Source organism: Uloborus diversus, chromosome 8 (assembly GCF_026930045.1).
Source record: "Uloborus diversus isolate 005 chromosome 8, Udiv.v.3.1, whole genome shotgun sequence".
NCBI lineage: Eukaryota > Metazoa > Arthropoda > Arachnida > Araneae > Uloboridae > Uloborus > Uloborus diversus.
The window spans coordinates 40000297-40017389 of NC_072738.1; the positions used below are offsets into that span (position 1 = coordinate 40000297).

Here is a 17093-nt window from a genome sequence, read left to right on the forward strand (position 1 = left end):
CAAATCATAGAAATATTCTCTGCAACGCATAAAGTAAAATAGTATGTACTACTCATTCTATCACATCATGTCTAGATCCATATAGGTACAACAAAATATTCTTATTATTGAAAAGTCCAAAATAGTTTATACTCTTACTTATAATTTTGGACTAGGTAAAATGAAGCACAAAAATATTCACTTCATTTTTTTGCTATAATACAAGGAACTTTATTTTTAATATGGAGTATAATTTTCAACAATTTATTTAATCACTATGGAATCATTTTACAGTATGCTGATTCAACAGACAATCATCTGACACATGGTGTCAAACGGTATTCGGTGTATAACATTTAGTTATTTCCCGAAAGAAAAATATTAAAGAAATCATCTACAATGTATTACTGGAATATATTTCTTGTAATTTGATTCTCACAAAAAAAAAAAAATAAAAAAAATGAAGCTCTTCATTTAAATTTCATGTATAAAATATCCTTTTTCATAGTCAAATACTTTACTGGACATTAATAATTTATAATATTTATAAGGTCTAAAGAAAAGAAATACGTTCGTCTGATATTTTCAAATTTCTTCATAGTTTGGTAGAACAGTAATTTTTCAGTAGTTTTGAAGATAATGTTTGAACTTCTTCATTGCTAATCAAAGTCTTTTCTTACCGTTAAGGTATTTAGTAGAAGCATAGACACAAAATGTTCTTAATTGCTCAAGAATTCCGTATGTTATAAGGAAAAGAATGCAAAAAAAAAATGTTACTAAGGAAATAATCGCAGAAATTCGGAATTTTCTTGGAAGTTGGGGAAAAAATGTGTCTTAATCTAGTACCTTTCGATTAAGACTCTATTGCTCAGTTACACAGTACTGGATTTCAAAGAACGATTTATTCTGTTACATTTTTACATTTCACTCTTAGTGTTTGTTTTTGTTTAATCTTACATTACTCTAATGTTACACATTATTTTCTAAAATTTAAATGAAAGTTTAAAAATATGATTTTTATTAGCATATAAAACCAGTTACGTGATGCCTTTTTTTTTCTTCTTTTAATTATTGAATAAGTGATAAGCAGGGCCTGATTACCGCACAGGCCTACTAGGCCTGGTGCCCCCTCTTCGTAAGAGGCCCCAAATTACTTAAAGAGTTATGCATAGCATTACAACTTTACAAAAAATGCACACATTTTTTAAAATAATAGTCTTCAGGGGGCCTCCAAAATATTGTGGGCCTTGGGCCTCATTTTTAGTTAGTCAGGCCCTGGTGATAAGTATTTCAAGAAGCTGGCTAACATAATGCCACTCTTCAAGAAGGGGTCTAAAGGTATTGCTGGGAATTATAGACCTGTAAGTTTGACTTCGGTGATTTGTAAGATTTTCGAAACTTTGATCAAAATTAAGATCATGATGTTCTTAGAGACTAATAGTCTGTTGACTAGTTTGCAGTATGGTTTCAGGAAAGGTAAATCCTGTACTACTAATTTATTGCATTTCTACGACAAGGTTACCTCAGCTTTAGATAACAAAAAATGTGTGGATGTTGTTTATATTGATTTTCAAAAAGCTTTTGACAAGGTACCGCATGTTGCTCTTCTCAGCAAGTTAGCTGACATTGGAATAGGAGGAAAAACTTTACTTTGGGTTAGAAATTGGCTTACTGGTAGGAAGCAAAGAGTAGTTGTGAGAGGAAATCATTCTAATTGGAGTGATGTTTTAAGTGGGGTTCCTCAGGGATCAGTTTTAGGGCCTCTTTTGTTTATTATATTTATGAATGACATCAATGATAATATTTCTGGAAGCATGAATTGTTTTGCTGACGATGTAAAAGTTATGGGGATTGTCGAAAATGAAGAACAAGTAAAACAGCTGCAAGAGGATTTAGATCATATTACTAAGTGGGCAGATAAATGGGGTATGGCAGTTAATGTAGGGAAATGTCAAGTGCTACACTTAGGTCATGGAAATAAGCGTATGAGATATCGTTTACAGGGTTCAGTCATAAATCAGGCAGAAAATGTTATGGATCTGGGTGTCTTTATAAATCAGGACTTCAAGTTTAGTCAACAGTGCAGTATTGCTAGTAACAAAGCCAACAAAATGCTTGGGTTCATCAATAGATCTATTTCAAACAAATCTAAGAAAGTTCTTCTGCCTTTATATAGGAGTTTAGTAAGACCTCATTTGGAGTATGCTGTTCAGTTTTGGTCGCCTTATCTGAAGAAAGATATTTTTGTATTGGAAAGGGTTCAAAGAAGGGTAACTAAATTAGTAAGGGGACTCTCAGATTTAGATTATGATACCAGACTTAATAGGCTTAACATGTATAGCCTGGAGCAAAGGAGAGTCAGAGGGGACATGATTCAGTTATTTAAATTTATCAAAATGAAAGATGTAAATGGATTAAATTTTTGCGGGGAAAGCAGGACAAGGGGTCATTGTTTTAAGCTATTTAAATCTCAGGCTAACTTGGAAATCAGGAAAAACTACTACTTTAGCAGGGTCGTGGGCACTTGGAATAGCTTACAGGAAGAGGTGGTAATGAGCAAGGGAGTGGATAGCTTTAAGAGGGCCATTGATCTTCATTGGCGACTAATTAATTGACTAGGACCAGCCTAGCTGGGCCCAGTGCCTGTTGCTGGTCGTCACATTTGTATTTGTATTTGTATTTGTACTGTAATTTATTTTTTCATATATTTTGTTAAACAAACGAGTAAGCTGCTTTATGGTTTCAAAAGTTTTTTATGCGTTTTTTATTTGAAATATACATGAGTAAAATGAGCTTTGTAGTATATTTTTTTTTCTTGGATGAAACAATGAATTTCACAGCTAAAGGCGATGTTTGCTAACTTTTTTTAGGAACCTTGCTTTAACGAAGTTGAAAAATGCGCTTCAATATGTTTAAATTTTAAGAATTAAGTGCAATTTAAGTAGATGTATGGGATGCCTATGTGTGCAAGAAAGTTATAATTATATAGCAAAACTTTGCATTAGTTTACAACTCTTAAAAGTTTCTAAATGTGATTTGAAAATTTTGTTTCTTATGTTTTAAGTGATTGCCCCTATATTAATGTAAGTTTCTACCTTTAACACATTGACATTGTTTACAGAATTCATTCAAAGGAATGAATTTTAAGCAGTTATTTATAGTTGAAAATATGTTACTCTTTAAGGACACTTTTTACTTGTTTGCTCTTCCTCGGTATTTATTTTAAAAAATTGGATTAGTTCTCACTAGCTTAAACAGCATGTGTCTAGCCGCTGTAATAAAACCATAATGACCGTGACATTCATGTATATGTTTCATTAACGGTATTGAAGTCTAAATTAGTTGCCAGGGATTTCTGACTCTATGTTCACGAATCTACATTAAAAATCTCGTCTAAAGATGCAGTCAAAAAAGGTTTCTGGCCCTTTTTCCTTTTTAAAATTTTTTTGTGTATACAGAGGGGATATAAATATGTGTAAGGGGCCATTACGTAAGGATGATTTTGGCAGTTTTTTACCCCCCCCCCCTTCCCATGTAAGGGTAAATGAGATTTTTCAACCCCCCCTTCTCCCCCCCCCCCCGCCCCATCTTATATAAGATTCAAATTCGTTTTTCAAAATTATAAAGTAACAAATCTTACCTCACTGGAATCGTTATTAAATTCACTATTTTTTTTTTTTTTTTTAATGTTTTCGTGTAAAGAAATATTTACTAATAAGTTGGAATCTAGACTGAATGTTTTTTCGACAAATATTTTTTGTGTATGATGCGGTACTAATTAAAAATAAGACATTCCCTACACAGTTTGGTTCTTTTTTTTATGTTTTACACTATTCATTCTTCGAAGAACAAGTAGGAAACGACTCCTCCTGATACGTTTTTTACCTTCCAGAAGCAAATGAAATATGATTCCTGCTATGATAGATTGCGCAATTTCTAATATAAAATGTAGACTTGGAAAATATTACGTAAGAATGGGTCTGACCGCCCATCCCCCAAGTAAGGATATGTAGAGATTTTTCCAACCCCCCCTCCCCACGGGACGCACACGTAATTAATGAATGGCCCCTAAGTAGCTACCTTTTTTTTTAAATATGAGGAGAAAAAATAAATGAATAAGTAGCCGCAATCATAAAAATTAATTTTTAGCACTCTGGACAGCTTATATATTGGAGCATGGAATCAGATTAAACAAAATAAATAAGATGCTATAGGCGGCTTTTGATATTTTGAAGAACTCTTATAAATTTTAAATTCATTGCTTCTTTAAAATTAACTAATTTTTTTCTGAAATTTTTTAGATACTTACGTTTTCCAAAACTTCTTAATACAGAGCATAGTCATACTCTGAAACCTTTTTTCTTAACTTCTTAAATTTTTGTATAGTGCATTATATTTAATTTGTGAAAATTATGAAAGCGCTGTCTAACCAAGCAAAATTGTAACTAACTTTGTTCTTTATTTAAGCCAAAACTGTCATGATTTGAAATTTTAAAAGGTAATTATAAAAGATGTCCTTCTCTTGTATTTTTGAAAATGAAACATTAAAAAGTTAGATTTGTCCTTTGAAATAAGGAAAAAACTGATTAGCTGCAAATGTTATACTGGTAGTAATCTATTGATAATCTGTGAAAATAATGTTACAATTTTTGTGATGCAAAACAGAGGTAATAATTCTTCCTTAGTTGTACACTGACAGTGAATGTTCCGAATGGTTTGTTTTAGTACTTTCTTGTTTTGCCATAAAACATTTTTAATTCTAGTCATAAGGAGTTTATTTTTGTAATTGTAATTTTGAGCAAGCTGTGACTTACATTTGAGAATGAATGGTATGTGAAAGGTTGTGAAAAGAATCTATCGTTATCCTCTTAGATAACGAAATTGTATGTTATCTGAATAAAGATTTATTTAAGATCAAACTCGTTTTGTATCTATTGTTACAAATTCTGTAAATAGTAATTATTGTAGGAACGTAACCTGTAAATAGTTTCCCGTAATGAATATACAACCCCTTTTTCATTCGGCTAAAGTATACGACCCCTATTTTCTTTCTTTTCATTGATAACGGTCTACTACTTTACAGAAGCGCGTGGAATATTTGAGAAATTTCTTTTCGGTGTATTTAAGCCGTTAGCGATGGATAAACAGTGAGTTTCGATTCAGATTTCGAACTGAGTGTGTGTATTAGCTCTGTTTATAGCGAGGCATTTCGCTGTGTTGTTTTCGTATTTGGAAGTAAATACGTGTGTAAACGTTGAGTTTACGGTGTTGCGTGATAATTGCTTAATTGCTGATGAGTAATTTTGCAGTTGTTGACGATCTTTCCTGTACATAGTGTAAATAAATTTCCTGTGCTTTTATCAAGAACTGTGTCTTCATTTCAAGAATGTGGAAGTCGCACCGAATCCGTAACACTATTTTAAAGATTTCGAACTATTTATAGGTTTGCTCTCTGGTTCTAATGAATGTATTAATCTAGGGCAGGGCTTCCCAAACTTTATAGCCAAAGGTCCCTTTTCATGGACCAATGTTCAGTGCGGAGCCCTGTCATTAGAGTGTATGGATAGTTTTCGTTAGTAGATAATTGAACTTAATTAAATTAACCTTTACTAATTAGCGTCGCGGGAAATATCACTATTTAAACAAGAAGTTCCTTACAGAACTAAAAACTAAACGAACCTACTTTCCCGTATACCAATATCGACATTCTAGTATCTAATGAATATTCTCTAAATTAGTTGAGACTGCAAATTATGGCAAACATACCTTTTTAACGTTCTAAGCTGAATTCAAGAAACAAAATATGTCTTGCTCATCTGATGAAATATAGATACGTAATAAATAAATAAACGAACAAATAAAGTAGTTGCACCTTTTAAACAAATCAGTTAAATATATTTTTCTCCATTAAAAAAAGAAAAGATGGAAAATCATTAATCGCCTTTGAAAGAAAAAAAAAGCTCATTAAGATTTAAAAAAAAAAAAAAAAAAACCTTGTAGAGTTATTTCATCCATATTCAAGTGACCTGGTCGTCCTCACTCGACCATCTCCGATTTGGATGAAATTTTACAGAGGCGTAGACACATGCCTTTGAAAGTAAGAGAGTCAGAAAGTTCCTGAATTGCTACAAGTCGCGGGAATGCAGACTTCTCACTGTTGTGAAAAATATTTTTAGCTCCCAGTTTAAAGATTAACTGAGCGTATTTATAAAGTGTATCGGCTTCCGTTCGATTTCGGCTCGTCCAGACTGACAAAACGTTCAAAGGGTCGGTAATTAGTGTATGGACTGTGTAGCTGTGCTAGAATTGCAAGCTAGTAAAATTGTGTCTTAGCTTTGACCATGTTTACATTACTGCTTATGGAGTTCCCCTGGAAACTCAGGAAGGTGCCTAGCACTTATATTATACCTAACTAAGTTTGCTCCTAAGTTCCAAAGACACGACTGGCTTTAAAAGGGAAGATTTCGGAATATTTGAGGAGGCTTCCAGGATAATTTCAGGATGGTTACTGAGTTTTGGCGGAAAACGTTCCTGGTTTTTATAAGATAGATTACTGGAAGAAATTGGGCACATCAGCTGCCCATTATTTTCCAAGAACGTTTCTGAATCGTTTTTACAGTGTATGCGTTCCGGGGTACTTTTGAGTTCCACCGGCCTCGCGGACTCGTGCTTCTCCTGGGCGGCGTCCATGTCAGCCACCGAATCGACTTGGTTTATACCCGACCCTCTAGACTTTAAACAAGAACAGCATCCAGCCCCTGGTATTCGTTTGAATTTTGACGTCTTGATATTATGTTTTTCGCAATTATGATTGTGATAGGAGCCAATTGTGGAAACAAGTAACCCAACGAGTAGGACCCTTTCGCCATTTGTGATTGCAAAAAGGTAATTTGAATTCAAGTCAAAACTCAAATGAATGCCAGGGGCTAAATGCTGGATTTTTTTCCCCCCTCTCGTCTCCCAATTTACCGTTTAGCATATAATGAACGCCTGTATATCGTCGCTTCAGAGCAACAGTAAGATATCTTAGTGTTATTTCTGGGATTAGATACCTTACTGTTGCTCTGAGGCGACGATATGTTCCTTTACATATTCAAGACTTAAAGAGGCAACAAATGAATGGAACACCCTCGCAATAAATAGAACTTAAAATATAATTTTTATTTCAATTTTGAACCAAAAACTGAGAAATATTACAACATAAAAATGCATGGGGAGTTGTCTTCCCCGAAAAAAGATGGCCTTTCGTGAAGAAACAGTCTAAAAACATTTAAAATTTCCATTTCTGATTTTTGGCGTGTATTTATACTCAGATGATGAAATAACAAGTGGTGACAGAAGATTTAAGCGGCGGCTTGCTCCATCTTGATCATCTCCAGGATGCCGTCCTGCATTTCCTTGACAGCCTGGTACTCGGTAAGACCCATGCGGCGCTTGTTGGAGATGTCGTATACACCACCTTCGCTCTCGGTGTGCTCACCACGTGTGCCTGAGGAGAAGAAAGAACATGAGATTAAAATGATGCTTTGAATGAAATCTAAAAAAATAAACTATTTCTGGTTTTAGTAAAATAAGGCCACGTGTATATAGCAGTACAAATAGAAGCAATTACGAGTTGCAAGCTCAGCAAACACATGTTTCGGGGCTATTAAAACAAGCCTCTTTTCATCAGTTCATAAAAAGAAAGAAGAAACAGCTGTTTTGCTGAGTTTTTAATTTTTTTAAATTGATTCTATGTGTACTGCTTTTTAAATTGACTTATTTTACTCCTTAGTACAAAGTTTTTCGACTGATTTTTTGCATCTTCCTGTTTGTTTTGAAAAATAGAGGAAAAAAAAAAAACAAGGTTCTCCAAAATAAATTTATTTATTGATTTATTTTCAGATGTATACTGTATCCTCATATATATAATAGCGAATGATCGCGTAACGCTGACGTCATCCAACAATGAAACTAGCGCTACGACATGATAATTTGATGATATTTTCTGGTATTGCTTGACATGCTGCGAAATGCTTTATTTCGACAATGCTGAATTGAATCCGGTAACTTAACTATTTTACTGGTAAGACTGTCATTTTAGAAGAATGAAGAAACTTAAAAATAATCAACAATTAACTCTATCTACTGGAGTTTAGGGTAAATCCGCTGGAGTAAGGTTTAAAATTTCAAATACAATCAAACGATCAACAAACAAGCAATTGCTTCGTTTGAATGTAGAAGCAATTTTCACCAGTCATAACTTGACGGGCGATTTTCTAGTTAGGAAGAGTTGTGACATTTGGAGAGTATATTTTAAGGAGATGAGGAATTTTCATCCCACCATCGAGCGTGCGAACGTTTTTTGAGACTTTCGACAGTTCAATACTGTAAAAAAAAACACGTTTTTGCCATTTCTTCAAGTTGTTTACTAAGGCGACCATTTGTTTTCTTCTGAACAGAATATAACTTGTTATTAAAAAAAAAAAAAAACATTTGAAAAAGATGAACTGGTTACATCTTTTAATTCAAATTTGCTCGAGTACACTTAGTGCTGCGGTTAAGCGAATGAAACTCTTGACTGGATATTATATAATTTATTCATATTTTTTAAAATCATCACCGCTTTAAGAACTGCTGTTTGCAATCGTACTTTTTCGCTAGCCCATGCATTATTCACACTCTAAATCAGCTTAAACAATAGTTGAATGCTAATTTCCGCAATTGAAGGGCTAATAAATAATACAACCACGAATAAATGGTTCGTTTAGCTGTGAAAAACCGTTTGGTCAAACTTTGTCTCGTGCGAACTTCAGTTTTAGAAATTGAATGGGTCTCTGGAACGGATAAAGGATATACTGTCCAACCACGAATTGCATGGAATTTTCAAAAGACGAATCTATGTGAATAAGATGGAAAAGTAAAAATTTGATGCGCGTATTCCGCTCATTTGAATGAGACTCTGCGTCTGCAAAAGCTGACATCGGTAAAAAATCATAGATTCGTCCATTCCCGGCTGTAAAACGGATGTTTGTTTTTCCATACAATCCGTGGTCAGACAGTGTCACAGTGGAAGAAGGGCCATATGTTACACTTGATCTTCATTAATTTTTAGTTTTTCCTTTCCTGGCAGAAGAGCATATATATGTTACAAATTTTTAAAAAAAAATTAATTTGTGTCATATGCCCTTCTTCTAGGGACCCATTCAATTGTCAACCATAGGCGGCTAGTGCGTCAAAAATGTGGAGGTGTAAAAGCGATGCGGAGAGGGTGAGGTTGGGAGCGTTCACTCCTTCCTTCTCTAATTCGAAGTTAATTTTTATAAAATAATAACATAGTAAAACATAAAATACACATTTAATAAGTCAGCTCATTTTTCTTTAAATACGTGAATCGAACAACACTATCATTCTTTGCTTATTCGTGAATAGTAGTTGGTTAACTTAGAAAAGTGGAGGGACAAAAATCCCTTACTTTTGAAAGTGATGGGGTGGTTGACTCCTTGCCAACCCCCCCTCTTCCTCTTCCCTCCACACGAGCCTTATAGAGCAAGAACTCGAAACTGGAGGGGTAGGAAATCAAATCATTGGTCTAGGAACAGCTTAGGCAAAGATCTCAAGACACGTGATTCAACTACGACGATGGTTGACGTGTTTTGCGTGAAACTATTGAAGGAAATCTGATTTCCCCCAAAAATTTTGCTTCAAATGCTATAATGTAACTTAAGGTCTTTTGCTTCATGAATGAAAGGCTTCACTCTCTCCATCTTTTATTTCTTCTTGACTAGAAAATCGCCCATCAAGGTATAACGGGTGAAAATTACTTATCTTCTTCTACATTTCAACGAAGCAATTGCCTGTTTGGTGATATTTTGATAGTTGAAATTTTAACCCTAACTCCAGTGGATTAACCCTAAACTCCAGTAGAAAGCGTTTATAGTTGCCCGCTTTTTCGTTTCTTCATTCCCCTGAAATGACACAGTCTTACCAGTAAAACAGTTAAGTTACCGAACCCAGTTCAGCCTTGTCAAAATAAAGCATTTCTCTGAATGTTAAACATTACCAAAGCATGCTATCAAATTATCGTGCCGTTTCACGAGTTTCATTGTTGAATCACGCGGGTTACTCAATCATCGGCTTTTATTTATATAAGGATAGTAGGAGCTGCCTATGATGTCTACCACTCAACTAAAAGACGAAAAAAAGATCTTACCTCTGACTTGAAGGTTGAACTTGGCTGCGATGTCTTCTAGAACTTTCTTATCCTTGGCGAGCTTGGGGAGTGCGATATGGACTGAAGCACGAATGGTGGTTCCCAAGTTGGTGGGGCAGAAAGTCAAGTAACCGAGGCGGTCATCACGAGAGAATGGAAGCTTGGTCTCGATGATGTTGACGGCCTGGAAAGCGAACAAATCCGTCATTGTAAGATTTAATAAAACTCTGAAAGTTCTGGGAAAACAGGAAAATCTCTAATTTGTAATATATGTTTTTACAAAACATATCAACAATGCAGAACCATCACCAGGATTTTAAAAAAGAAGGAATAATATAATTTGAAAACATTTTACCCTAAATCGTTTGACCAAGTGTCTCAAATAACTGCAAAGCACTATTCAAACCAACTAAAATAATGGTTAAAAATACTACAATGACAAATTACAATACCAAATTTCATGAAGAAAGTAGGAATAAAAAGTGGATTTACACACTATTTTCAAGATTCCAGATTCTTCCTGTTTCAGTTGCAACATTTCATTTGGACACTGAACGCGACTCAACACCTGCATCGCATTGGCATTCCCAACTACACTTTATGTAATTGAAATACAGAGATGGATAAAGAATATTTGCTCAAATGCTTTTTGTTGAATGAAGTGCCAGATATTGGCATGCCAGGGTGATGATAATGCTGACAATTTAGTGAAAGATATATTTTGTAGATCGTTTGTGAACAGTTCTACTATGTCTTCCATTGAACTCCGTCTGATTTTAAACGCTGTCGTCGGTCGTTAATAAAAGCTGAACCATCAAGTACGTATAAGTTGGATTGTTTCAGATAATATTCTTGCAAGATTGGAATGAAAATCTCTATTGCAAAATGAATTAGATCAGTGATGCCCATTGCCCAACCTTTTTTTCCCGCGGCCACATCTCATACTAAGATGACTCTCGCAAGCCAGAACAAATACAAAATTTCCTACATAGGATAGGAAAACATGGGAGGGGGGGGGGATGACAATTACAAACCAAAAAATGCTGCCATCGTTACCACATGCTTATTTTAATGATGCGAACTTTGCATATGTTTTTTGAAACCAATTTATGACCACTTTACTTCAAATTTGCAATAATCATTCATTACACGGAATGGAGATGGATCAGTAGTTTTTGGAAGGTTTAAAAAAATATTTTTCTCTTCTTTACATTGAAAAAACGACGGGCCACATGGATCAGCTTTACGGAACACATACGGCCCATGGGACGTAGGTAGGGCGCCACTGAATTAATTAAATAAAAGTTTTTTCTTCTTCTTTTTAAAGTTGTCAGAATTTCATTTTCTTCAACTTTTTGCAAAGAAAACACTGGAAGTTGTTGTTCTGACCATACATTCACTTAGCTTTTAATATGCCTACTCACTGAATGAATTAACAGCTTTTTTAACGAAAAGCATGAGGCTTAATTTACTATGGGTTCCAAAATGCAAGCTCTTTTTTTGAGCAATCACGATTGCTTATTGCTTTCATTTGACTGTTTTTGGCGTGCTCTCTATCATTTTATTTTCCCACCGCCACCCTCCGCACCATCACCGTCGACCGGCTCCTTACGATGCTGCTCCTATAGCGATAGCCGTCTCCACGTTGCATCCATGTCCTACACACTCGCGCATACATACACAAACACACACACGCATGCACACATACACACACATACACCTACACACACATACACGTACACACACGCATACATCATGCAGACACCTACACATACACACACAAAAACATACACACACACATACACACAACTACCCACACATTCATGCCTGAACACAGACACAAACAGGTATGCCTACACACCATACACATACTCCCCCCCCCCACACATTCATACACACAACTACCCACACACTTATGCCAGCACACAGACACAAACACACATGACTACTCACACATACATTCTCCCTACACGCAAACACACATACCCCCACACACAAACACACATACCCCCACACACAAACACACATACCCCCCCACACAAAAACACATACCCCCACACACAAACACTCATACCCCCACACACAAACACACTCGCCTACATACACACACTCGTGATTGCGAAAAACATAATTTGAATTCAAGATGTCAAAATTCAATTTTTTTTGAGCAATCACGATTGCTTATTGCTTTTATTTGACTGTTTTGATGTGCTATCATTTTATTTTCCCGCCAGTACCTTCTGCAGCATCACCGTCGACCGGCTCCTCACGATGCTGCTCCTCTAGCGAAAACCGTCTCAAGGTTGCATCCAAATGCTACACACACACACGCGCACACACAAATACATACACCTACACATACATACACAAACACATACACACACTCAAGCACATACATACACACACACGCATACAGACAGACACCTACACATACACACACATCTACCCACACACTCATCACACTCATGCCTGCACACAGACACAAACACATATGCCTACACACACATACACATTCCCCACCACACAAACACTCATACACACAACTACCCACACACTCATACCTGCACACAGACACAAACACACATGCCTACACACATACACATACCCCCCCCCACACACACACATAAACACATGCCTACATACACACACACGTACACACTCGTGATTGCGTGTTTATGTCTAACTCTCTGCCGTCACGTGAGTAATAAGGTTCAAAGGTACATATGCGTTTGTAATAGAATGAATCAGTTGAGTTCCAGACATCATTTCATCCCACAAATTTAAAGTGTTACTAATTTCGTATGATTTTAGTGTTCAAGATGTATATTATTTATACTAGTAAGTGCTTTTTTTTCCTAATTTAATTAAACTATCTGATAGTTAAACAATGTTAAAAAATTTTTAAAAGACGAACAAAGGATTTTTTGTCCGTTTCAAAACTTTCAAGTGATGGTAATGACTTGTACCCGGGACTTGTACTTGTGACTTGTACTCGGGGTAAATTTTCTACATATAGCAGCTGCAGCTTTCCCATCTTTATCTTGATCTTTACTAATAATAAAGCTCAAAGTCTCTCTGTCTGGATGTCTGTAGGATGCCTGGATCTCTGTGACGCGCATAGCGCCTAGACCGTTCGGCCGATTTTCATGAAATTAGGCACAAAGTTAGTTTGTAGCATAGAAGTGGGCAACTCCAAGCGATTTTTCGAAAATTCGATTTTGTTCTTCTTCTATTTCACTTTTAAGAACATTTTCCGGAGCAAAATTATCATAAGATGAACGAGTAAATTACGAAATTATCATGACGTGGAATGGGCGAGCGAATGAACATAGCCAATTGGCGAGAAATTTGTCATCCATTATTTGTAAATATACAGGCGAACCGAATGACCTTTTAATTTTCAACTACGGGCAAAGCCGTGCAGCTACCACTAGTTATTAATAAGACCTGTTACAGTCAGCACAGTCGAGAACAACATATATATATATATATATTTTTTACTCAAAGATTTGGGTGCAACAATCATTCTTCAAAGAAATCCTTTCTCGAAAGAAAATACTCTAGAGAAAAAAAAATATGTTGTACTCGAGTGTGCTGACTATAATACGCCTTATTCACAATGGGAAAAGTGCAGTTATTATATACAGGAAATTTAGCCCGAGTACAAACGGGTAAAATCATTACCATCACTTGAAAGGTTTTAAGCGAGCAAAAACTCATTCTTTTATCTTATATTTTTTAAACATACTGTTTAATTATCAGACAGAGTAATAAAAATTAGGAAAAAAAGCACTTATCAGCATAAATAATATCCATCTTGAACAATTAAATCATGTGAATTCGGAAACATTTTAATTTTGTGCGATGAAATGATGAATTCTGAACTTTTGTCCAGCTAGCTTGTATTAATCGAAACACTGCAGCCGGGTATTTACTAGATACACATCCCTAATTATGAGCTTCTGTTGTTCAATAAAAGCATAGCTTCTGTTATGCAGCCCCATTACTGCCGTTTGTTTTAACAAAAAAATTACAAAATTAAAATTTCAAAATAAAGCATATCAGTGAAATATTTTTGTGCAGGTTTAAAAGTATGAGAGAAATACATAAAACAGATGGAACGCTTTTTTACGTGTTTTTTTTTTCCTGATCATTCAGGACTCACAACGTCCCATAAGAAGTATTGTTTAAAAAATCTAAAACTCAGTAGATTTTAATTTAGTAGTAGCGGTACCCGGACGGCTTTGCCCGTAGTATAGAATTAAAAGGTTCTTTGGTTCGCCTGTATATTTTTACTTTCTTCTATATCTAATATATAGAAGAAAGTATTGGATTCGTGCCAATTTTCGAATTTCGAATTTTGACGGATTCGAACGTTTTGAGGTGTGCTGAGTTCATTTCGACTATTTTTGGAAAATGTCTGTCTGTGTGTGTGTGTGTGTGTGTATATGTGTATGTGTGACCAGTTTTTTGTGGCCGCTCTACAGCAAAAACTACCGCATGAAATGGAACGAAATTTGGTATACATATGTGCCCTTATGTGAACTTGTGCCCATTGGTTTTTGGCGCGAATTCCTCCAAGGGGGGTGGAGCAATGGGACGTTTTTTGAGTTACGCGTGCTTGCTATTCTTCAGGAAGTAACTGGCGGAATCAAACAAAATTTGGTGCACATGTTGCCCCTAACAGGAGCAGGTGCTGATTCAATTTTGGTGTCAATAGCTCAAACGGGGGTTGAGTTATAGAACGTTTTTTGTCGTCAATTGTGACTGCTGTATCTCAAGAAATAACGAACGGAATCAAACAAAAATTTTTTGATAAGTAGCCCTTAGGGGGTATAAGAGCTGATTTTATTTTGGTGTCAACAGCTAGAAAGGGGGTAGCGCAATCGCCCGTTCTTTTTTTCCATTGTGAGTGCCCTATCTCAAGAAGTAATGCTACGTTCTGGTTGAAATTTGGAATATATGTGAAACCATACGTAAACAGGCTTTGGTTCAATTTTGACTCCAATCGCTCCAAGAGATGTTGATTTTTTTTTTTTTTTTTTTTTTTTTTTTTGCGAATAAAAATAGCTTTATTAATGCAACAATAAGAAAGATAAATCGTAATAGATTGTCGTCTGCGTATTTCTCGTGATTTTAATTGTATGGAAATGATCGGAAATATTATCTCAACTAGCTGCGTGCCCGGCGTTGCACGGGCTACCTAAAAAATGTAAGAGCAGTCCAGTTGATGCTTTTGTAGTACACTGACACTAGTTTCTAACGCGTTAAGGAATAAATAAATGCGCGTAAAGCAAGGTTTGCAAAACACCAGTAAAACATATTTTTGCCAAAACACCTCATCAACGTTAATAATCGTTATCAATGATACAAGTTATGAGTACATTTTCAGTCAGCACAAAAGGTTAAAATATATGCATTATCAACTATAATCCTTACTCACGTTAAACTGAATTACATCTGATAGTCTATATCGGAAATATTTATGCACAATAACAATCCGCTTTTTACATAAAATAGTCTACTACCCGGCGTTGCCCGGGTGTTTATTAATGCAACATACCACTCAGATAAATATTTGGATGGATTCTATCCACATGGTCGTACAAGAATTACATCAATCCGTTTTCCAGTTACAAACCCTCAAAGAACTCAAATAACTTGTAAATCACTCATTTACTTTACGACGTGCACGGTCCTAATCTAAAATGAAAGTTATGTCATGTGACGCGTATTTAACAATCAGGCTTAAACAAAAAAAAAAAAAAAAAAAAAAAAAAAAAAACAGCAAAATTTTGATGCAGATTACGGCAAAATAATCGAAAAGTAAACAACTTAAACACCCTGATTACAGGAAAAGCCTTAAAACAAAAGCCTAATTTTATTTCTTTATATTCGAGAAAAAGAAATGGCAACAGATCTTTCATCTCAATGATTTTCTTCACGCTGTAAATTTTAATAAAAGCGTTCATCCGGAAAGTTGAGTTGAAGCACTGAATAATAATTTGAATGGAGGAAAGCCTTCGAAAAATAGTGATTTGATTTTGAGATCTAAGAGTCATAATTAAAAGTTTTTAATTGATATCTCCGCTAATTATTATCGGAGAATTATGTTAAATAGCCAAACATGAAGACGGGAGGATTACGAATCCATCGATACCTGGTTCGATGGTCAGTTCACTGTCGTTCGGGAGAAGAAGCTTGGACATAGATAGATAGATAGATAGATAGATATTCAGATTTTATATGTATAAGACTAGCTGCGTGCCCGGCGTTGCACGGGCTACCTAAAAAATGTAAGAGCAGTCCAGTTGATGCTTTTGTAGTACACTGACACTAGTTTCTAACGCGTTAAGGAATAAATAAATGCGCGTAAAGCAAGGTTTAACTAAGGTTAGGTAACTAAAAATAAACTGCATGTAAATCACTCATTTACTTTACGACGTGCACGGTCCTCCTCGAAAATGAAAGTTATGTCATGTGACGCGTATTTAACAATCAGGCTTGAACAAAAAAAAAAAAAAAAAACAGCAAAATTTTGCTGCAGATTACGGCAAAATAATCGAAAAGTAAACAACTTAAACACCCTGATTACAGGAAAAGCCTTAAAACAAAAGCCTAATTTTATTTCTTTATATTCGAGAAAAAGAAATGGCAACAGATCTTTCATCTCAATGATTTTCTTCACGCTGTAAATTTTAATAAAAGCGTTCATCCGGGAAGTTGAGTTGAAGCACTGAATAATAATTTGAATGGAGGAAAGCCTTCGAAAAATAGTGATTTGATTTTGAAATCTAAGAGTCATAATTAAAAGTTTTTAATTGATATCTCCGCTAATTATTATCGGAGAATTATGTTAAATAGCCAAACATGAAGACGGGAGGATTACGAATCCATCGATACCTGGTTCGATGGTCAGTTC

At 35.3% G+C, this 17093-nt stretch overlaps 1 protein-coding gene across 1 annotated transcript in view; it reads right to left on the bottom strand.

Moving 5' to 3' along the window:
* Positions 1 to 7119: 7119 nt before the first annotated feature.
* LOC129227535 (arginine kinase-like) overlaps positions 7120 to 17093 on the bottom strand; it is a 40568-nt gene continuing 30594 nt past the window's right edge. Inside the window, 2 exon segments of the mRNA XM_054862110.1 lie at positions 7120 to 7468; positions 10172 to 10355. Of these exon segments, the coding sequence (XP_054718085.1) occupies positions 7323 to 7468; positions 10172 to 10355 (330 nt within the window). The 3' untranslated portion in view covers positions 7120 to 7322.